This window comes from Vicugna pacos, chromosome 11 (genome assembly GCF_048564905.1).
Source record: "Vicugna pacos chromosome 11, VicPac4, whole genome shotgun sequence".
Taxonomy (NCBI): Eukaryota; Metazoa; Chordata; class Mammalia; order Artiodactyla; family Camelidae; genus Vicugna; species Vicugna pacos.
In genome coordinates, this window is record NC_132997.1 from 799520 (window position 1) to 823373 (window position 23854).

The window sequence follows — 23854 nt, forward strand, 5'->3', positions numbered from 1 at the left end:
TTAATGATTCAGTCATACTTATTTTATGCTCTCTCTTAGATTATTTCATAATTTTAGGCTCTGGAATATTAATCATCCTGTGTTTTACGGTGAGCTCTTTCTTCCCTGTGGCATTTATTTTCTTCTGTTTATAGTTGTGTGTCTGTGTGTGTGTAGAGTTGTGGGAGTTTCTCTATAGTGAGTACAATTATTTTCCTATGATTGTCCCTTACATCCTGGTTTATAAAGTTTCCCTAGAGAACAATTTTGTGTTGCTTATCCTAAGGCTCCAGGTGATATGTTCAACCTTGAATTATATTTTTCAGTTTGGGAATTCCGGAATCTTAAGTGGAGTATCAATATGGATTCCACATTCATATAAAGCAGGGGCTTGGAGATTAGATTTTTTTAAGGGAGATTTTGTTTTTCCCTAGAGAACAGGCTGTTTCACCCCTTTCCTGCGTGCACAGGTGGAGAAATTTGAGTCTTCCTTTCAGTGAAGAGTCAAGTCGTCCAATACGTCTTATGCAGAGGTTTCTATAAAGGAAGACTTCTACATCTGGTATGGACACTTTTTCTTAATGGACATTGTATCCCTATTTATGTGCAGATGAAAACCCCTTCCCTCCAGGGTGCTGTGGCATCAGCTCACAAGATTACCATTTTTGCGTTAAGTGTCCTCTTTTTATTGTCTCCTGGGAACTTCTCTCTCCATAGTTATCTCTGTGTTACTTTTGTTGTTGTATTTTATACGGCATTACTGAAAGTTTTACTTAAAAGGGATCCTAATTAGCTCTGTTTACCTGTTTCCAGAGCTGAAAGCTTCAGTTCTAGAGTATCTGTTTGATTTTTCTTAAAAATACATTCCAATATATTTCTCTGGTGAAAGTCTTGACCCTGTTATCTGTTCTCCCATCATTTCCTTATTTTCTTGATTATATTAAAAGTGTTTTATAGCCTTTATTGGTAACTCTGATGCTTACATCACCTGGGGGTTTGCATCCTTTGTCTAATATTTCTTATTCTCATTTTATCCATCATATAGTCTTGACATGTTGCATGTCTAGAAATTCTTTATTACATGGCAGACACTGCAAATGAAAAATCCATATCTTATCTTCTGTAAGAGGTTTTCTACCTTCCCGTTAGGCAGACAGGGTGAGAGACTGATCATCTCACTCCAATAAGGCCCTGAGTTGCGTCGACAAAAGTGCCTTTTTTCTTAAGACAGCTTTGAGGTATACTTGGCAAAATAATTTTCACAGATTTAAAGTGTACAACTTAATGCGTTTTGACATAAGTATATCCCCAAGGAACCATGACCACATTCAAGACAGTGAACATACCCATCACCCACAAAACTCTTCTCCTGCATTTTGTTGTCCCTCCCTCCCTCCCCGTCTATTCCCCTGGAAACCATTGATCTGCTTTCTATCACAACATACTGGTTTGCATTCTCAAGATCGTTGTATGAATGGATTCATGCAGTATCTACTCTATGTTGTCTAACTTCTTTCATTCAGTGTAATTATTTTGAGAGTCATATGTGTTGCTATATTAATAGCTTATTTTTCTCATAGCAGAGTATTGCTTAATGCTGAGTTTTTCCTGAATAGTTTATTGCGAACAGTGTTTGGTTAGACCATCCTTTGTTTCTCCATTTACTTCTTGATGGATGCGTGGGTTATTTCCAACTTGAGCTATTATAAATAATATTGCAGTGAATATTTGGTTACAAGTCTTTTTATGGACATACACTTTTATTTTCTAAAGCATCAGATGAGAAATATCTGGGTTAAATGGTAGATAGGTGTTTACCTTTTTTAAGGAAACTGTTAAACAGTTTTCCAAAATGGTTGTGCTATTGTAAATTCCTCGTGGTATGTATCAGTTCTGGTTGCTCTACTTCCTTGCCAGCACTTTGTAAGGTCGATCTTTCTAATCGTATACATTCTAGTATATATGTGAACTAGTATCTCACTGTGATTTTTAAAAGCATTTCTATAATGACTAATGGCATCTTTAATCAGCATCTTTTCATATGCTTATTATCCATCTGGATATCTTTATTGAAGTGTGTTTTCTGGCCTCATTCATTCATTCAGGTGTTTGCATTATTATTGTGTTTTGAAATGTTTTTATTCTGGATCAGACACAAAGAGAGACCTTTACCAGACATATGATCTGCAAATAGCTTCTGTCTATAGCTTGTCTTTTCATTTGCTTAGCAGTGTTTAGAAGAGCTTTGAAGAGTCTTCATTTCTGTAAAGTTCACTCTATCAGTTACTTTTTAAAATAGATGATACTTTTGGTGTCATAGCAAAGAAATATTTGCCAAATCCAAGGCCATAAAGCTTAAGCCTATGCTTTTTCTACTAGCTGTTTTATAGTTTTAGATTTCTTATTAAAATCTATGATCCACTTTGAGTTAATTTTTGTATATTTTGTGAGGTGTGGATCAAAGTTCATTTTTTTTTTTTGCATATCACTGTCTAACAATTCCCTCACTAATTGTTGAAAAGATCCTTTTCTCCACTGCATCCTTTTTGAGAATCAATTGTCTATATAAGTGTTTGTTTAGTTCTGAACTTTCTATTCTGTTCCATTATTCTATTTTCCTGTTTTACACCAACAGCATACATTCTGATTACTGTAGCTTTATAAAATAAAGTCTGAAAATTAGATAGTGTAAGTCTTCCAACTTTGTTTTTCTTGTTCAAAGTTGTTTTGGATATTTGGGATCCTTTGCATTTTTATATGAATTTTACAATCAGTTTCTAAATTCCTTACATCCTGTTCTACCAAAATTCCACCCATGTCTTTGGCCATCTCCAAAGCCGCATTTTCAGAAGTCTCTCTAGATCCCAGGTGAAAGGAATTTGTCTTTCTTCTGGCTCCATTCACATTTCATATTATTTGATTACATTTATTCATATTTGGCTGTATGTACTTGTCTGATCTTTCCAGCCATATGGTAAATCTCTCAAAATTAGGAATCTTGACTTGGTTCCCTATATCTGCTGAGAAAACTAGTTCTATGCTTTGCAGCAGTGAGCCCTGCAGTAAGAGGTATCTGCAGCACACATCTAGCTCATTGCTTGCATATTGTCAAGAAATCCTGCAGATTTAGAATTGTTTATTGATTGTTGTCTCCAAGACGTCTCAGTCTTTTTTATTTCTATTGTTACTGTTGCAGTTTCAAAGAGCAATGGCTAATTATTTTCCAAATATCAAAACATACTGTAATTGAGTTGTGATGTAAATTATGTGCTGCTGTGTCTTAAAAACCTCCTTAGTGTTCACAGGCTCCTTCACTCATGGAAATTTTGGGAGAATGACATATCCTTAGAGATAGCACTGCTGACTTTGGCGACCTGAGAAGCAGTATCTGAACTCACTCCTGATGTTTTTCTAGTGTCCCATCTAGCCCTCCTCCAGCCCTCCATGGGGGGACATGCAGTTCTGCACTTGAAAAGCCTGTTGCTTCTCAAGAAGACTTCCCTATGAAACATAATCATGTCCTTCTTTTGGGGACATTCAGTCCAGAGATTTGGCGGCAGGGGAAAATGTTTAGTCTGCTTTTGGTAGAGCCTAAACTCTTCCATAATTATTAGAAGCAAATCCAATGAGGAAACTGTGTTGGCATCTAACAAATCAGCATAAATGTCTGATGAGGCAGATCAGCTTCCCCATCCCACTCAGGCGTCATGTTGATGTGACACTCAACTTGGCTAAAATTTTCTCCTCTGTGCAACGTAAGTTTCAAGACATTATGAATGGCTTTTTGTTTTTCTTCCTTGGTCTTTCCACATTCACTGTGTCTGGTGAGATTATATGAATCCTGCTTATTTTCAGCCCAGCAATTACCCTTTTTAAAGGATCACATGTTTAAAAGGCTAGTGGACAATTTGTTAGAAGATAGAATTCCTTAGATTTTGGTCCTGGAGTTGAATCTTGGTTAGGGGTGAATGAAAATTCCCATTAAAATTTTAAATTCAGTGTTACAAAGTTTTAAAAATAGTTAAATATTAGTCAATTTCATTAAACACTTTAGCAGTTATTTACTTTTAAGCCGGTTTCTGGGGCAATTTTTTAAATGATTCCCTCTCTTTATTGATTCCCTCTTTATCAGAATCCTTGAGAGGCCCTTGTCATCACTGTCAGTATCATCATCATCATCATCATGGAACTGATTCCTCTGGACGATTCTAGGAAAATAAAGAGATCGGTGGAGTTATGTGTAGGTCAGTGTGTGCATATACAATAAGAACAGTTATCAGACATTAGATGCAAGAAATCCACTTTATTTAGAGAAGAATGTGGTCATGAAATCCTGATGTGGTGAATGAAGGTAGCAGTGGGAACAGAATAGTCAGTGAAAAGGAGGAGGAAGTGAGCGAAGCGGGGAGCATAGATCCTTGGTTAGCCGATCATCAAATTGGTGAGAATGAGGGGAGTGTGTTGGCAGAATCATGTCCCTCCCCCGCCACAGGTTAGCCAACTGTGACATGTTTCTGTACATGGTAAAAGGGATGACAGATTATATTAGGAGAAAAATCTTAGAGGATTTCTGTCTTCTAAATTGTCTATTAGCCTTTTAAACCCGTGATACATTATTAAAGATTAGTGGAGGGCCACAAATAAAAAGGATTCATATAATCTCACCACACATACTGAATGTAGAAAGACTAAGAAAGAAAAACAAAAAGTCATTCATAAGTGCCTTGAACCTTAAATTGCTCATGAGAGGAAATGTCACACAAGGTGAATGTCACAGCCACATACATAATGCCTGAGTGGGAGGGGAGAAGGGGATCCTGAGATGAGACAATAGGGTGAGTAGCCTGGATTGTCCAGGTGGGCCCAATGTAATCACAAGGGTCCTTAAAATGGAGGACATAGCCCAGCTGAGTTTAAACTCAGAGGGAGGTGTAGCCATGGAGCAGTGTTCAGAAAGGCTGCTGGCCATGAAAATGGAGGAAGTCGTGGGGCACAAGCTAAGGAAGTTGGGTAACCTCTGAAAGCTAGAAAAAAAACCAAAAACAAGGAAACATTCTCTTCTAGATCCTCTAGAAGGAAGGAACCCTGCTGTTAAGTTGAATTTAGCTCAATGAGAACTGTGTTGGATCTCTGACCTCCACAGCCATAAGGTGATAAATCTGTGCTGGTTTAAGTTGTTAAGCTTATGGAAATTTGTTACAGTGGTAATAGAAAAATAACATAGTGGGCGGTAGTGTAAGGGATTAAAGGTCTAGGCTGGGGTGTGGAGAGGATTCTGACATTTATACTGAAAAACAACCAGGTGCAGTGGGAAGGTGTCTTAAGGAAGACCTACCTGGCAGGGCTGTTAAGACGACTGTTTGGAGTGAGGAGAGCATTGGATTAGAGGAATCAATTAAATCTCTACCAGAAAAATAAGGAGTAAAATAACAGGGCTTCAGTGTTAGTGGATGCAGGAATGGAAATGTGCAGAGGGATATAAACATTACTTTGATATTAGCTCCAGGTTTGATGACTGCATGTTGGGGAGAGTTAGCCGATGTGTGGGCTGAATGTTTGCATCCCCTCAAAATCCATATGTCAAAACCCCATCTCCCAGGGTGATGGTATGGGAGGCGGGGCCTTTGGGAGGTGATTACTAGGATAAAGTGAAGTCATGAGAGTAGAGCCCTCATGAATGGGATTAGTGGCGTTATAAAGGGTCCCAGATTGCTTGCTTCTCTCTGCTCTCTGGCCCATGAAGATAGAGGGAAGACAGCCATCTTCGAGCCATGAAGGCTATTCTCTCCCAGATACATTGACCTCAGTCTCCAAAACTTAAGGAACATGCTGGTTGTTTAAGCCACCCGACCCACGGTAATTTGTTACAGCATCCCAGACTGACGAAGACAGGGGAGAATGCCTCTGAGTTTGGCACTGATTGCCTGGAGAATGCTGAAACCCAGGGAAGTGGGCAGCACAGACGTTTACCCATTTAATCCTGGCAACGCGGTACGAGATAGAGTCTACATATTTCTCGCTATTTAAAAGGGAAGGAAAAAGAGGCACAAATAACAACAACAACAACAACAACAATAATTTTTCCAAGATTCACACAGAACCCCCTGGAGGCAGAGTGAGAATTTATACTCAGGCAGGCTGACCCCAGAGCCCCTGCTCATAACTACTAAGTCAGATCACCTTGCTTATGTGGATCAATTTTTTTCAAGTGTGATATGAGGGTACTGTGTCCAGTAACTTATAATTTCAAAATACCTCACTGTAAGGGAATCATTAGTCCCAGGCTTTGCAAACCACAGAAAGCTAGACATACAAAAATAACTCGTTAGGGCAAGATAACCAATAATGTTTTTAAATATTATACTTGCTGAACTTTTGCAATAAAATGTGTATTTATAATTCTGTCTGGCTACAGAATAACTTCATAATCCTGAATGTGGCTGGTGGCTCCCATGGTGGGCAGCACGGGCCTAGAGAATTTAAGTGACTTGTGCAGCCTCGCCCAGGAAGCTTGTGGTGGGATCAGAGCTATAGGCTGGGACTTTTCCTTCCTATCCAACAAGTCCCTTATGGAGGCTTAGAAGCTTCTCCTTTGGTGCTCAGCTGTCTATCCGTACATATGACATCTTGTCAGGTGTCCCAGCCTGCTCCTGAACATCAGCCAGAACCCACTTCTGCTCTTTTCTGGCCAGGTAATACATTCTAGCAACTTCCATTGACTTCTTGGCATCAGATCTTACCTGGAAGGGTAGTGGCTAGAGATGTAAATGTGTCCACATGGCAGAGTTTTCATACACATAGCAGGAGTTGTCAAGAGAAGAAAACGTCAGGAAGACGAGTGGAAGCAGGTCATTTAAAATACCAAATGGGTACTTTCAATGTATGTTTGTCTTTCCAAGTCCATACTTGTTCTGCTTGTGCATTACAGGCCAGTAAATCGGGAGAGCAGGTTTTGCGGCAAGAAACAGCAACTTTAATTTGGAAAGCCAGATGAGAAGATGGAAGTCAAATGTCCTGGAAAACCATCTCCCAAAGTCAGAATTCAGGATCTTTTTATATTAAAAAGGGGAAGCAGGAATGCTTGGTTGTTGCAAACTTCTTTTATGAATTCTTTGTTGTTAGAATCTTTTGTTCTTGCAGCTCTTCACCTGGGTCAGATCCGTGTAAACCTCCAAAAAACAAATGTTATTTCTATTTTGTAACTTGTTATCTTTATACGAATGGAAAAGTGTTAATTTCCTTTAAAGTCAGAGCCTTGAGGATAGGGTCTCCTGTATATTTCAGGCTTTAGGCAACATTGTTTTACAAAAGGTGCAGAACGAACAAGACTAAACCTAGGAAAAAGGGCACAGGTTTAAAGTCAAACGAACAGATCTAATATGGAGTAAGATTTGTTCTTTCCTATTTCAGTAGTGCCATGTAGAAGGCACTTTGGGCAGCTTTTTGTAGGGTCCTGGAGGCTTTCTCTCTCAGCCTCTGGGCTCCTCTATGGTAAACCCTTCACAGCTGTCTGGCCTGCTGGAAAACCACTCCGACTGTTTTGCCCGGAAGATGTGTTCGGTTTATAACTCATATCTACTCCTTGGAAAACAACTCAAGAAAAACTCAGTTGGTTTTCCACCAGCCCTTGGCAAGGTTGAGGGATAGCATGTTATTATTTTATAAAATAAATTAAAAATAAAAATAAAAATAATAATAATAAAAGAAGTCTTAAAAAAGCACTGGGCACATAGGAGAGAGTCAATAAATGTTTCCTGGCTTAAATTAACAGTGATGGCTCAGTGAATCCATGGCTGTTGTATTTGCTGTGCTAGTTACTCCTTTGCTCCATTTCAATTTTTTTTAACTGAAAAAGAAATACATGCATATGGTTAAAAAAATTCAAACAGAGCACAAAAATACACAAGTGAAAGAAGTTTTCCCTCATCCTCTGTTCTTTCAGCCCTCCCTGGAGATGCCACTGTTTACTATTCTTTTTGTGCTTTTCCAGATATGCTTTGCATATTCCCACCTATGTATGCAAATTCCTTTAAACGTTTACTTATTTTTAACTTATAGGGGTTTAAATCCTCAAGTGCTTTCTGCCCGGGTAATAGAAAAGAACAAATCTGACTCCATACTAGAACTTTTCCTTTGACTTTAACCCTGTACTCTGTCTCCTAGGCTTCATCTTGCTTGTGAAACAATGTTGCCTAGAGCCTGAAATATACAGGAGAGCCTATTCTGAAGGCTCTGACCTTTAAGGATATTTAACACTTTTTCATTCATAAAAAGATAACAAGTTGCAGAATAGAAAATAACGTTTGTTTTGCTGGAGGTTTACAGAGATTTGACTCAGGCGGATAGCTGCAAGAAAAAAGGATTTTAAAAAAAAGAATTCCTACACCAAGAATTTGCTGCAACCAAGCACGTAGGAAAGAAGCCTGAATTCTGACTTGGGGAGATGGTTTTCCAGGACATTACTTTGCCATCAAGGTCTACAGAAACTTGGTATTCCATGCCCCAACACCTGGTCTCCCAACTTACTGGCCTGTCCTGCACTGAGGAGAATGAATTTGGACTCAGTAACACTCCTATCTACCCAGCAAGCTGGGCACTGGAAATGAGGACAGCTCTCCCACACCCAGGGACCTACTGTGAGCCCTTGATGGTTCCCCTAGGGTGGGGTGTGGTTTAATCAGGAGGGATGGGGACTATGCACCTACACTCAGGCAGTATGCTCCCTCTGGGGCTCTGATTTTATACCTCCCGCTCCCCGCCAGCTCAAAACCTGGGATAGTGGAGCTAAGGCAGAGATCTTGCCTGCCTGTTTCCCAGCGTGTAAAAGGGGAATATGTACTCTTCCCAGGGTAGTTCTGAGCGACAACACCCTCGGGTGCTTGGTTCCCAGAGCAACAGGAAACACTTCTCCGCGTGGGGGCAACGGACGTGATCCCATAGGGGTTCTGCAGAGGCCTCGAATGAAGGGCTGGACCAGGGAGATAAAATTTGAGCTGCGGGCCTTGAAGTGTTAGAGAAGGGTGCAGAGGCAGGACTGCTGCCTGTTTCGGGGTGCCGCCGGAGGTAAAGCTTATTCTCTCCATCTCTGCTACTCCCCTCCCCTCTCCAGATCCCTCCGTTCTCTCTGCACCTCCTGTCCATCTACCTCCCTCCACTTTTCCCCTCCTCCCTTCCTCCTCCCATTTTCTCCCTCCCTCACTTCCCCAGCTTCTCTCGCAGAAACCAGAGGGTCGCTGGCACGACTGCGCATGCGTAGTCGGTGCCAGCTGGACCGCGGGTTGGAAGCTCCAGCTCAGAGCCGGATCGGCCCCAAAGGCTTCTCCATTCTGTCGCCCGTTAGGCCTTTGGCTTCTGCCCGGGGCCGGGACCTCCGGCAGTGGAAGTGCAAGGTAGGGGCTCCCGGGAAATGTTCAGGCTGCTGGGGGAGGGTGGTCCGCGTGTCAGAGCCCGCGAGGGCGCGAATCAACGTGTGTTCAGCTGAATTGCTCGGCCCAGGCCCCTCTGCCCCAGTGCCTCCGTCACACCTGTCCAGGGCCAGGTGTGCACCTGCCGCCTCTCGCCCCAGCCGGGCTCCCCTCAGTCCGCGGCTGGCGTCCCCTTCCCCTCTCCCGCCTGCGAGAACTCTCCTCCCGGGCTTCCTCTCCTCGGCCGCCGACCCGTCCCCACACCTGTGCGGGCTGTGTCCCGCGCGGGCGGGGTCTGCGGACCCGGACGGGGGCGGGCGGCTGGGGCTGGCCTCCGAGCGGGGCTGCCGCACGCGTCCCCCACCCAGCTCTCCCTGCCCCACGACCCCGGGGCTGCCCTCCTCTCCCTTTCCCGCTCCCTGCGGACCAGGTCAGTGGCGTGGGCGCTGCTCCCTGGGCTGAGAGCCTCAGGTTGTAAATACCAGCCTCTCCTGGTGGAGTTGGCAAAAGGGAGCGTCAGTGCTAAGGAAGCTTCCGTCTCCTCCCTCAGTGTTTCTGCCCCAGGTAATTTCCTTGAACAATTTCAGGTGTTATGATGGCGGTGCTTGATGATGTCACGTGTTTTTATAGTGCGAGGGATTATAGTGGTGAAAGCAGGGCTTGGTTCAGCTAAAAATGAGCTGAAGGCATGAGGCTGTGACATCCTCCAGGCTTCCCTCTCCCAGGGTGAAACGTGTGACTGTAGATTTTAGAAAGATAGTTACAGTCCCTAACTAGCCCAGCCCAGCTAGTGTGTGTTAACAGGAACAGCACCACCAGAGGCGTTGGAGACCCAGGGACATTGCAGTCCTAAAGAGCTCCTGGCACAGTTTGGTTTGTTTTGGCTTTTTGTTTTTCTTAAATTGTGTGGCACACTAGTTGTATAGAGGGGAAAATAATTGTCAAGAAATATTTTTTTTCATATAACAGCTTTATTGTGATTTTGTTCACACACCATGAAGTCCATCCATTTAAATTGTACAATTCAGCAGCTTTTAGCATATTCACAGTGCTGCAACCATTATTATTCCAGAACGTTTTTTATCACTTCAGAAAGAACAGTGGAAATCAATGACCTATCCACCCTTCCCCAGTGGTGTTTCTAAAGAAGTTTCTTGGCTGTTCCTGACCATAAATTAACTCGTTACATTCCATGAAAAATCTGGTAGGAATTCTAATAAGAATTACATTGAATCTGTCTATAAAAACAGGAATAATTAATGTCTTTATGGCATAAACTTCTTCTACCGATGAATATATCTGAGACCCTAAATTTTCATCTGTCCAGAGCCTGGCCCATGGGAAGTCCTCACAAATTGTTGGGCTTGTGAATGATGAGATTCTATACATTCTTAGTTGCAACTGTAGCTTTTCACAGAAGAGAAAAGTAACCTCAGTGAAGCCAAGTGACACTCTGATGGTCAGAAAGGGTGACAGTCAGTGCTGGAGTGATCCAGTGGACTTGGTGCTTGCCACCAGAATTCTCCACCACCTACAGCTAAGGGGATTACAGTGTTCTTTTATTTTTTTAATGACTTGCTTTTATTTTTCTAATTATTTTTTATTGAAGTGTAGTTAACTTACAATGTTAGTTTCAGGTGTACAGGAGAGATTCAGTTATAAACAGATGCATATGTATATACATAAGTTTTAGATTGTTTTTAGTACAACTCATTACAAGAACTTGAATATAGTTCCCTGTGCTATATAGCAGGTCCTTGTCATTTATTTTATATTTATTAATGTGTATCTGTTAATCCCCCCTTTCCTGCCTGCTAAACACAGTTTGTTTCTATGTCCATGAGTCCATTTCTAGCAGCATCGTTTTTCCTAGTTAATATATGCTGCTTGGTGGCTTTCAGTTTCAGTAATTCCATCTTATCTGTGGGCGTTTTACTTCTGGTGGGCCTGTATGTGGTTTTCACACGTGGTAACAGAGATCTGTATTTGGGAGAACTCCAGGCCTCCTGTAGTCCCTGGTACAGCTCACCCACTGAGCTGATGCTTGAACTGGGAAAAAAACACAGTAAATGTTAGAATTTCCACTATGATTGAGACTTCAAAGTTTCTATAACCTCTCTAGCCCACCTTAATTTTGGCTGCACCCATACTGGGTAAGTTGATGGAACTCCATGTTATGGTGATGTAGAGACAGGGCCTTGTATGCTTCTTCTCTTTCCTTTTTCTAACACTCATTCTCCTGGGCCTCCCAGATCTTCCCACAGTGGTGCCCAGGGCTGGCTTGGTGCTGCACTCAGGCAATATTTGTTAATAAGGCCCTTTCCTCATCTCTTCTCAGCGTCCGTTTCCTTCTCTGCACAATGAGACCATAGACTAGGTAAGTGCTTTTCAGTTTCTTTTAAAGCCATGTTTCCTTTGAGAAACAGAAAATGCAAATCTCTCCTCCCATCCCAACTGTTTAGATTTTGATACGTCCTCCAAGGAGTGACAAAGTTCTTTGTGGAAAACTGATGTGATTGTGATTCCAGGTGGCACAGAAAAGACTCTTCAGAGATTTATTGCAGGGAAAGGGCAGGAAAGGGGCTGTATGTCACACTTTCTAGTGTGAGCAGTGGAGAAGGGGATTGGGTTTAAATACGGTGTCTGATGTGGCCTCTCTCTAATCTTGCACAATGTGATAAACTTCTCTCCCTCAGTTTCTTCATGTGTCAAGTTGGGGTGATAGTATTTTAGGGTTTTTGTGAAACATTATACACATAATCCATTTGTGTCTCTTTAGAAACAAGAGCTGCTAGGGCGTCAGTGATTTCTTTGAAAAAAAAAATCTTGTCCATAGCACTTTGTCTGTGTGTATTTTGAAGTTCCTGGAGGGTGAGTGTTGAAACTAAAGTCCATCGTCGGACAGGTGGCCCTTGGTTCTCTGTGCCCCAGATTGCCCCCTCCTCCCCAGTCCTCTTCCTCAGTCCAGGATGAAGTTCCCTTGTAGATTTACACAGAGGTCTTGTGGAAATGGCTTTTCATTTTATTGTTTCACAAAGGAGGGCTGCCATCATGATCTCTGTGGTCAGGTTTTGGTGAACTGAAGGCTATGAAATTGGGGGTTTCTATTTAATAAAAAGAAAAATAAATTACAAATACAAACTTAGACCTAGGTTGGTGAGAAGGGCTCTTGGAAGTGGGGACCACTAGATTTGTTAGCTTCAGTTGCAGTGGCCTCTGGCCACGAGGACCCATCCTCGTGCTCTGAATTTGGAGGGACAAGTGGATTCAGTGGGAAATTTAACTGAGTGTATCTCATGGTCTAGGGATTGTTCTATTTGTGCTGTGTGTTCCTTATTTGAGACAGTGAGCTCATTTAACCTCAGTATCCTCTTTAAAATATTAGACTTTTAATTTTGTGATGTAATGGAGATTCCCATGTAGTTGTAAGAGATAATATGGAGAGGGCCTATGAACTGTTTGCCCAGTTTTCCTTAATGGTTCGATCTTGCAAAATTCGGGTACAATTCATTACTGACTCACTAACCCTTTGAAGTTTGTGTTATTGCCTTCATTTCTATTCACGATTAAACTGGGACTTAGAGAAGCACACAGGCCTGCCCAGGTCACCCACATGGTTAGTGCAGAGTTGGGTGAACTTGGGCTTGGGATTTCTAGGCAGTACCACTATGATGGTCTATAGCAGGGAGCACCATTCACTTTGCTTGTTTATTCATTCATTCAACAAACATTTATTGAGTAACCTCTGTGGGTCAGATGCTTTCATAGGGTTATCTGATTCCTCAGCAGTAATGAGAATCAGGTTAAGTTTTCTTTTTTTTAAAGAAAGTGAGAAGATATAACCCCCACCAAAGGTAATATAGCTCATAAAGGAGCGATAGTAAATTTCTACAGTCCCCCCTTTTTATGCAGGTGGTACCCTAGGCATTTTAATTTGCAAACTTGCGTAATCCAGATATATTCTTGTAAGGCAAGGATTTTTTTTTAATTGAAGTATAGTCAAGTTTACAATGTTGTGTCAATTGCAAGATGTTTTTTGAAATTTGAATTAAAAATATTTTTTGAGGAGGGTAAGTATGATTGTTTATTAGTTTCATTTTTGAAAATGAGGTACTGGGGTTTGAACCCAGGACCTCGTACATGGTAAGCACGTGCTCTACCACTGAACTGTACCCTCCTCCCCAAGGCAAGTTTTCTTACCCATTATTCTGCAGCTTAGGAGTTCAAACAAATTGGAATTGAAATCCTGATGTTTAGATCCCACTGTGGTTCTTTTCTCTATATTCTACTTAAAGGGGTTTGGAAAGCTGTTCCTTTGTTCATTTCTTTATCCAGCAGTTTTGAGCACTGACTTTGCATCAGGGTCTGGCTAGGTACTTGGAAACAGAAAACAAGAAATGACACTGCTGTGCAGGCGCAGCAAGCCTAGACCAAAAGCTGGGTAATGTGATCGGAGCTACAATAGCCATGTGCAGACGCTGAGGACAAACTGTACCCCCGGCTTTGCTTGGGCTTCCCTTGCCTTCTGGCTGGTACACACGAGGTCACTGCAACCCAGAGGGGCGCACAGCCCACAGAAGAGTATGTATATCGATCTCTTCTCACCTCTCTGCAGGGACTGCAACATGAGCATCCCTGACTACGTGCAGTGCGCTGAGAACGAACAGATTCTCCCCGTGATGGTAAAAGCCGTTGGGATCATCTCAGAGGAAAATTTTTTTGCATCTATAAGCGAATCTCCTTGGTGAGCCAGATCAGCCCGTGCGGCTCCCAGTGGGCACTCTGTATCCACTATAGGCACCACTATGCGCCCGAGAATGAGTGGAGAAACTTCCAGACACATTGCAAGGTCGTGGGCCTTGTCACCATTACCGACTGCCTCTCGGCCAAGGCCTTCGAGAAGCTCCACGTGCAGAGGAGCTGTATGGCACCTCGTTAATGACTCTCAGCTCTTTGTCTTTGTGCTGTATGGGGAGGTGGCCGAGCAGACGTGCACCGACGTGGCCTTCAATCTACGAGGCCTGCAGGCTGGTGGAGAAGAGGATCGAGGACTTCACTGAGTCACTCTTCATCATTCTGAAGTCCAAGTGGCTGGATAGGGCCCCCAACAAGTCTGGAGACAAGATCCCCCTCCTCTGCACCTTGTTGGAGAAGGAGGACTTCATGGGACTGGACACAGAGAGCAGGTAAGCCTACCTGTAGGACCGGCCGCCCTGGCTGTGTGCCGGATTGCTTCCCTACATCCAGGAAGGGATCAGCAAGGAAGAAGGCTGTCTTGTAGCCAAGGGTGGAGGAAGGTGCAGCCCGCCGATTTACAGACATTTCAAAGTGAATGCACCTTTGTTTCAGAGAGATCCTTTTAGGGTTAGTGTGGACACTTCCTCCCGTTTTTCAGCCAGGACCACTGTGGGACCCCTGGAGTTTCTGTCCAATAGAGTAGCAACAGCCACTGATGCTAGGAGCGCTGAGGAGGAGGCTGGTCTGAGCTGACATGTGCTGTAGGTCAAATGCACATCAGACGCTGAGGCTTGTCTAGAAAAAGGAATGTATTCTATCTTGTTACTTTCTATATTGATTACATGTCAAAATAATAGTATTTTACATACAGTAGAATAAGTAAGATCTGTTCTTAAAATCAGTTTCTAATATTTGTTTTTTTGTTTGTTTGTTTAATTTTTAAATGTGGCAACTGGGAAACTTTCTTTACATGGATCTCATCTCATTTCTGTTGGGCAGCCTGTCCTGGGACAGTCTCATCCCTTTGCTTATAGATGAGATGCTGAATCCCGAGACGCAGAACGAGGCGCTGGTTGAGCTGCAGCTGGAGCCAGTGTCTGCTGCCTCCCAGGCCCAGCACCTGCAAGGCTCAGGCCCTCTCTCCCTGCCCGACAGCCACCATGCCAGGTTAGGACATCAGAAACACCGCCAGGGACTTCCGAATGAACTCCTTATGCAGGGAAAGTTGTGTCACGGAGTATAGGACAGAGCAGGGAAAGGTTCCTGCTCACTTTGCCCCTGTGATTAGGTCAAAGGCCTCACTTTGCCTCGGAAGTGCAGACGAGCTCTTCTGGGCAGCCTACCCCCTCACCCTCTGCTCTGTTTCCCATGTGTCTATCGTGTTGTCCCTCGGGCAGTAAAGGTTGAGATGCCTTTGCCGAGAGGTGGTTCCACTTTGCTGGGGAGAGTGAGGGAAGTTGTATCCCCCCGGCCTACGGCCTCGGGCTTTGAGTTTGGGGAGCGCTCATGGCGGTCCCAAAGGTGACGGTCGGAGAACCTGGCACGTACTGCTGGGCCCGCTGTGGAGGCGGTGCTCTGTGATTCTTGATCATACCTAAGATCAGATCCTACTTTCTGGTTGTTGGTCAGTTGGAGGAGAAGATTCCAGAGAATTGATAAAAAGAATGTCCAGACCAGCCCTGTGTGTGAGAGGCACAGGGGACCCGAGTCCCACCTGCGTGGGGTGTCTGGCGAACTCTGGATGAATTTTCAGTTCCTCCCCGGACATGCCTCTGTGGCTTAAGGAAGGGGCAAGGCATGTCGTGGCCATGATCTGTACTTGTCCTCACAGGGCCCTGTGATCTACATGTCCGCACTCCCCTTCTGCTCCTTGGAGATTAGGTGGCAGGTTTAGGAGCCTGGGCATTGCTGAAGGCACAGCTGCCAGCACCGGGCTTCTCCCAGACTGACTCCGTTCACCTCACCTGTCACCTCCTGCTGAGCCCCCAGGCATTAGTCAAGGTAGGTACATCGGTGCAACGTAAGCAGGGACCACCTTATCCCCCTGCACACACTGGTGGGTGAGCAGTGGAAGCCTGGAGCCCTGCCCCAGCCCCCTGGACAGTGCTTCCTCTTTTGTCATAAGAGGCACTGGTGACATTTTTGCTCAGCAACTGCTTGGCTCTGAGTCTGTAGACCCACCAGAGAATGCCAGCTTGTTTTTGCATTTTGAAGTCTGCCCTTGGGATTTGGCGGAGTAGCTGGATGTGTGCTTAGCCCATAGTGGTTGACACTATCCCCATTGTTTACCCAGAACCTCGTGTACCAGGCATGGCTCTCGGCATCAAAATACAGCAGCGCATTAAACCTCCCTCCAGGTGGGTCTCTCTGTTTTGGTACAATAAGCGCCCAGCCAGCATCTGAACGTCAGTGAGATAACGCGGCCAGTGAGCTCGGGTCAAGCACGTTCTTCTCCAGTCAGTTTTACTCCATTGTTGCTTTTACTATTCCACAGTCATTAATTTATATAGCAATGCTTTGGTGCAGGATCAGAGCCTAATTCTCTCCTGCTACTCTTGGTGGCAGTGAATAAAACTGTCCAGCCTGAAATGCGACAACATTTTGTAGCTCAAAAGCTATCTAGATGCATGTAGGTGGAGTTTAGGTTAGGGGAGCTGATCACGTTGGTGTCCCCGGCAGCGCCGCTCCCCACAGTCTCCTGCCTTCCCTGGAGCAGGAGGTTAGCGTGGGTCTCACCGTCCCCGCGTCCCTGGCCTCACACACTCAACTAAGCTCTTGTACAGGCTGTCAAAGTCATTTTTGTTCTTCTGTGTTTCTAATTTTCGCTTGTTCCTCTTTTCCTTTTTCTTTTTTTCCTTCTTCTCTTGTACTGCCCAGTGAGGATGTTGTTACGTCTGAAAAAGGTGGGCTGTGCACACCCTGCATTGGAAATAGCCAGATCGCCCACCGTACTGTCTACATCGCTTTAAAAAGCAAAAACTTAACAGCTGACTTGATTCATGTATTATCCTAGTCATCTATTTATTTTGTAATTTTTTGGAATATTTGCTTTCTTAGCACATTACCCACTGGTGTTTGATACCTGTTAAAATCCTTGCTTTGAGGAACCTGTTTAGTCCTCCTTATATTTGGTGACAAATGCGCCCTTATTAAATTTGTTTGTTTTCAAGAAGTGAGATGTGAATTGATTTAGGCTGCTGCTGAGGGATTCTTTTCATGGAGTATTTAAATTGGAAAGTCAAAGTCTGCAGCATCTTGCTTGATTCGGCTTTTACACAAACGTGCTCGGCATGTGGTTCCTGGCTGTCGCTGTGTGACGTGCGTGACGGCGTTTCCAGGCCGGCGGTCACTGGTGAGGAAGTGGCCGGCTCGGGGGTGAGCAGCTGCAGGGGACGCTGTTTGAGGAAGCAGTCACTTTTTTTTTTGCATTCAACTTCCCCGTGCCATTTAGTTAACTTTGCCTTCATAAAGGAGCAGTATCGTGTCTAAAATCCATGCCACTCTTTTGTTCCCTTTAGGAGGCTGGTTTCTCTGAGTATCAGGACTACATAGCCTTCTCCGAAGAGGCTGGCTCACCTGGTGGACAAATGGAGCGCTAAAGGGGATCGAAGGCTCCACTCTGTTTCAGCCAGTGGGCATTCAGAGCCGGGTCTGTGGTTTGCCTCAGCAGCCGTGCTGGCCTCCCTGCACCGGCCTTTATTTTAACCCATGTTGGCAGTAAATAGCTGACTCCGTGTCTGTTGCAGCTGACGTCCACCACTGACGGCCGTGTCGTTAGTTTGTGGTAGTGAGACACCAACACCTCAGTCAGCTGTGGAGGAAGATGCTTTGGCCGACCTAGGACGTTGCATTCTCACCCCCACCATGGTTCATCTCACCCGGGGGAAGGGTTTGGCCACAACCATCATGCTGACCATGAGACATTGTTTCTCTTTTCATGCTCTGGTCCAAATGTGGACACTTCATTTTTCACTGAATTTGTCTCGCTTGGGTCAGGACAGAATATCTGAATGGGTCCATCACATTCTGGGTGGGGAACAGAACAGAAGTAAGTGTCGCAAGTTGAATGAGTTTAGGCTGTCTGGGTTGGCAAATGCAGGCTGGGATCTGTGATGACTGGGCTGTGCCCTGGACACAGGCCTTTCCTGTGGCTCCTGAGAGCCCAGGGGTCGGAGTGAGAACATCCTTGCCTGGGCTCCTCCATCCTCTTTTGCTCACTGGCAGCTGTGTCTGCTCACTAGGAGCTCCCCAAGACCTCGGGCCCTTCAAATCTCAGACCACAGGCAAACCTTGAGTCCCTTCTCCTGGGCCTCCTTTGTGAGAATCCAGTGCCTTCTGAGGTGACCTTTGCCAGGAGATGCCTCCCCCTCCAGGGAGCACCCTTCAGAGGACTGTGACTCACTGCACACTGCTGTGAGCTTGTGGGGTTCCGGCCGTGGTCCCTGCAGAACCAGACTTGAGATGGGCTTAGCGACAGAAATAACAAGACTGATTCCAGGGCAGGGCCGGGGGGAGGGAACAGGGGAAATTTAATGTGACCTCAAACACCTAGATGTGTGCTGGGGCTGTTACTAAATTGGGAAGCCTGGGAGATACCTGCCAGGAATCGAATTCCAGAGTAAATGGTGGACATGAGGCATTTTTTAGATGCCATTTGTCATCCAAGTTAGGACTTCAAAGAGGCACTCGGGTCTATGAGCCTGGGGATCAGGTGAAGGTGCCGGAATAGCGATACACGTTGGGATTCGTCCTTCTTAGCTGGTGTTCACAGCCTTACATGTGGGTTAGCACTTCTCCAGAGGTGCAGACTGAGGGTGGGGGAGAGCAGGGCTGTGCCTCGGTTGGAGGAAAGCCCAGACCATGCAGCTTTGATGTGTCAGTCAGCGGCGTTTGGGATTTTCACAGCAATGCCATTTATCCTTAAGGGGCCGGGTGGTGGGCAGGGCCAGCCAGGAAGAAATCTGAAGGGAGGTTCGTGGCCACGTGTGTGTCTTGGGACGTTGCAGAGTCTGCAGGGTCCGGGAGGGTAGACTACTCAGAAGCTGGACTTGGAGTGGGGAGTGGGGAGAAGGTAGTCACACTTAACTTTTGAGGGAGGGAGGGAGGCCTAGGGAGTCCCCACCCTACCGGACTCGATTTCCCATGAGCAGAAGGCAATCATACAGGATCTGAGATGAAAAGGGATGGGTGCTGGGAGGGGAGCCAAAGTGGAGAATGGTGCTTGGACTGTTCTAGAATAGTCTCCCTGTATAATAGAGTTAAAACAACCCAGACTCTAAAGAATATTGATAGTAACTGGGGAGGAGGCAGTTTTTCTGGCCTCCTAAGGGTAAGTTATATATCTGGGGATACACAGAAGAAACGGGCAGTTTCTTGCTGGGGCTTGATCCTTACCAGAGGCAACAGTGCAAGTGTAAAGGGAGACAAGGGCAGCGGAGGGAAACTAGCCAGGCCCCGTTTCAGGTACCAGGCAGCCGCCCTACTTTCGTGTTGCATTCAAATCCATGCCTCCCAGGTGTGCGGTGGCAGCCCCGTTTTGCAGATTGGGAAGCCTTCTCAGAGGGGTTAAGGAATTGTTCCATTTAGTGGCTAGTAAATGCTGTAGCAGGATTCAAGCATGGCCTTGTCAGACTTCAAGGGCATGTTCTCTCTACTAATTCCTGTTGTACCTGGAATGGTGAAGTGAGTCAGTTCCGGAGCCTTTCAGAAAAAGTACGATTTAAGTGCCTCAGGACTGTTTCACAAAGCTCAGCGTTCTTTGATGGTTTGGAAGCACTGCAGTGCTTTACACCCTACAGATGTAAGGTTTTACTCCTTTGACGATAACGTGGTTGCAAATGACGTACAGGTGCAAAACCAGACTTAGCAGCTTCTGAAGGGAAACTCTCCAGTTCTCCCTTGATAGGCTGTCTTCCGCGGGATGTAACTCTGCTGCAGCTTAGGCCTGAGGTTTTCGTATGGAGTGAGGGTTTGATAACCAATGTTAACATAAAACGATCAGATGGAGAAAATCGACGTTGGCAATTTATTTTTGGGTTTCATTAGAAAAGATGCATTGTTGGTTAATAGCCCATATAACGTATGAAATTGAGTACAGAACATTGCATTTCTTACTTTCTACTTACAAATGTGTTCTATTGTAAGGTTGTCTGCTTTGAAAATTCAGCTCAGACACTAGGGCCCCTGTCAGTGTGTTGGTGTGATTGCATTTACACAGTGCATGTAATCTGGGCTTCCACAGCCCCAAACACTGCAGTGCAGAATCATGGGCTGTAGCAATCACTTAGTTACGCAAATACTTCTGAAACTATATGATTCCAAAAAAAAAAAAAAAAGAGAGAGAGAGAGATTGCCTTTATCAAAGTTCCTTTGGAATTTAACAGCATACTGTTGTTGAGCAGCTCTGGCTTGCTTTATATATGAATATATACATTTCTTTGCATGTAACTTGGTTCTTGGACTAAAACACCAAGCTCTTGCTTTCCATGAGCCACAAAAATCGTAGCCAAATGACACATGTATGAAACATTTTATTCTCTTTTTCTGAGAAAGTATCCTTAAATTTGGGACTTGGGCTCTGATTTTGCTTTTTGCTCTCCCTACCCCTCATCATCTCACTCCTTTTTCCCACGTGGCCTCCAAGATGTCATGGTCTCAAAGGAGTGGGTGGACAAACACCAGTTGGTTGCCATGCAGTGCTGCTGTAGAAGAAGCCCAGCCACAAGCTAAAGGGTATTATCAGAGAGGACTTCCTGGAAGAAATGGGCTCTACATTCAGTTCTGAGGGCAGACTAAGAGTCAGCCAGGAGAAGGAGTCAAGAATGTGGCTCATGTGGCAAGTGTAGCCCGGGCAGAGGCCTGGAGGCTTGTGGTTGGGGACTCGTGGAGACTGCCATCTGTGGTCCAGGGTGGAGGGTGCCCTGCTGGGGAGGACACTGGAAAGGGCCTGGGAGGAGGGCTTTGGAGGATCTTGGGTTTTACTAAAACTGACACAGGGAGCAGTGAAGGCTGTCAGCAGGAAGTGACCCTCAGGAAAGGTACTTCTGGTTTTGCTTCTGATATTCTACAGAAAGAAGGGCCGGGATGGGTGAAAGCAGGTATGTCTCTCCCTTTGAGACCCACCCCGTCATTCATTTATTTATAACACGTGCACTTCTGAGTGTCTAGGGTAGAGAGGGTGGACCCACATTAGTAAGCAAAATGCATTAGCTTCTTGGGAGCTTAGCAGTGTCAGAAGTTGACTTAGCCTAGAATGTTCTAGGAACAGAGGAACAAAGTGGGGAGGTTGGAGGGAGGGAAGGCTTCCTTGACAAACAGTCAAAATGAGCCTGGAGGCAAGTGGGAATTAGGAGCAGGTCAGGGGGCCCCTGAGGTCACTGGGGACCTGGGTACTGAGGTGAGGCTGGGCAAGCAGGGTCAGGGGTGGGGCTAGAACTCTACCAGGGAGCCTCTGAAGGGTTTGAAGTGGGGTTGATGTAATCAATTTTGTGCTATGGGAAGGCTGCCCTGGCTCTCTGTGTGTGTGTGTGTAGCGGGGAAGAGGAGGAGGGTGCCACCAACTGGAGGGGTCATTAGAAGACTATTCTCAGGCTGGGAGACGACCAGTGGGAGAGGTGTGTCTGGGCTGCTTGGGGACGGCAGGGGCAGTGTGTATGCCAGATTTCCTTATGGGGCGGGCTTGTTAGCGGGGCCACTCTAGCGATACCTTGTGGCTGGAAGAAAACAGATGGAGGCCGCCAGGTGGACTTTCTTCTCTCCTTCCCTGCCTTGTGTGATGATCTTAGCTCAGCCAACATATGGAACAGAAAAGCTAAGTTCCAGGGTAGCCCAGGATTTTATTGCACTCGTTCGAGTGAGATCAGATAGGACATAAGTTTGTGTTCATATCTGCATGTTCACTTAGCTAGAAACGTCCCGTGTTTTGGATTTCCATAGGGGTTTTTATTCTTGATAAAAATTGCTTTCTTGGTGAGAGGAAATTTAATACAGCTGTGGTTTTTCTCAAAAAGAAATCATACCTTTTAAGAAATATAATATTCAAAAGAATCGGAATATTTAAAAATGATAAAGTAAGGTTTTGGTGTAGTTTCTTTGGTTTCTGAGTTAATGTGGAGTTAGAGCCTTTGCATTACTTAATAGCACATACTTGTCAGTATTTAAATAGCTGTTAGTGGGCGCACCAGGCCCCACCTCTCAAAGAATCGCTAAAGTTTGCTCTGAAATAGTGAAGTCATAAAGCTATTATTTGCAGAAGCCAAACAGTTGGTTTATAATCTGCAGCATAGCTCCCTTTATAAAATAATAATAGGATCAACATTAAGAAAGTGGAAGATAATTGATTTTCTTTTAAAGCTGAAACATAAACTTTCTTGTGCTAATGTTGCAACTGGAAATTTTGAAAAGAAAAATCCTACTCTAATAACATCTACATGGAATACATATATGCCTTTCACGTTTGTAAAGTAACTGCGCAGTGGTTTTTGAAGTCAGGACCATTACACCACAGATACTGGCAGTGACGGTTGCTGGTTTTCAATGGAAGAACATAAATTTGCCTTCTTAGCTTTTTAATTTTTTTGTAGTGAGTGGGTTGAGTAGTGCTTTGTCAGTATGATTTTGGGGCAATTTGGGGGCATAAGTCATGCACCAGCAGTGATATATTTCCATGCATTTTACTTTCTGGACATCAACAGGGCACATCTGGGGTTGGTACCTGCAGGCTGGGATGCTGCAGGACTCCCTGATCCATCACCGTTATGTCCTGGAGCTGCTGCGGTCAGTGAATTGTTTTCTGTGTCTTGGAGGTAAGGTGGTCTGATGCAGATGATCAGATGTGTACTTAAAGTACTATTACTTGAAATAAGAGACACCTAGAAAAATGGCTCTAACAATAAAGGATAAGGGAGAATTGTCTGAGCTGCTTGAAGTGGGGAGTCTTCTCAGGTGACTCCCTCACAGTGATCCCTTTCAATATCTGCCCCAGCCCTGCGCGGTAGACCTGCTGAAGCAAGCAAGCACTTTGCTCAGAAACGCAGTGAATTTCCTTGTGCCTCTGTTGGTTGTCTTTTTTTTTTAAAGCACATCTTTGCCTTTGTTTAAGTGCCATCCCTGCCAGTCACCTCTTACACTCATTCTTCTGGACCTGGAACATACATAGCTGCTGAATGGATGAACAGAATGTAGTATCTCCATGTAGTGGAACATTACTCAGACGTAAGAGTGAATTAAAAAAAAATAATAAAAGCGAAGATGAAAAAGGCCTCCTGCTCTGGGAAGCCCACCCTGACTGTTCAACCCGCCCTTTTCCCTTTGAAACCCAATCCCTTATACTCCACTCTACTCTTTTTGATAGTACTTACCACCTTCAAATAAACTTGAACGTTTTCAAAAAAAAAAAAAAGACAGAGATGCTGATACCACTTCAACATGGACGAGTCTTTATAACAGCATGATAAGTGAAAGGAACCAGACACAAACGGCCACATATTGTTGATTTCAGTGATCTGAAATGCCAAGAAAAGGCACGTGCAGAGGCAGAGAGCAGGTGATGGTTGCAAGGGGCTGGGTGGAGGGGTGTTAGGGAGTGACTGTTAGTGACAGGTGGTTTCTTCTGGGGTGATGAAGTGTTCTGGAAATAGATGGTGGAGAGGGCTGCACAACCGTGAGTGCGCAGAAGGCAGCTGAGCGCTGTCTCTGGGAGTGCCTGTTTTTGGGGCGGCTTTATTTTGTTCTCA

General features: G+C 44.7%; 2 protein-coding genes and 1 long non-coding RNA gene across 10 annotated transcripts in view; all 3 read left to right on the forward strand.

The window, feature by feature from the left end:
* LOC140699576 (trafficking protein particle complex subunit 9-like) overlaps positions 1-23854 on the forward strand; it is a 325083-nt gene that overhangs the window by 202220 nt on the left and 99009 nt on the right. The window lies entirely within an intron of this gene.
* LOC140699615 (uncharacterized) lies at positions 459-4216 on the forward strand. Its single transcript, XR_012077826.1, has 2 exons — positions 459-541; positions 4112-4216. It is a non-coding gene; the product is annotated as an uncharacterized lncRNA (long non-coding RNA).
* Positions 14053-23854, forward strand: part of LOC140699572 (trafficking protein particle complex subunit 9-like) — a 59641-nt gene continuing 49839 nt past the window's right edge. For 4 of the 8 annotated variants that reach the window (XM_072972230.1, XM_072972229.1, XM_072972231.1 and 1 more), the window contains exon 1: positions 14053-14569. In XM_072972230.1, the coding sequence (XP_072828331.1) occupies positions 14322-14569 (248 nt within the window). In that variant the 5' untranslated portion in view covers positions 14053-14321. Of the gene's footprint in view, positions 14570-15119; positions 15288-23854 lie in introns of all 8 variants that reach the window. The other 4 variants (XR_012077769.1, XR_012077766.1, XM_072972227.1 and 1 more) reach the window with 3 other exon arrangements.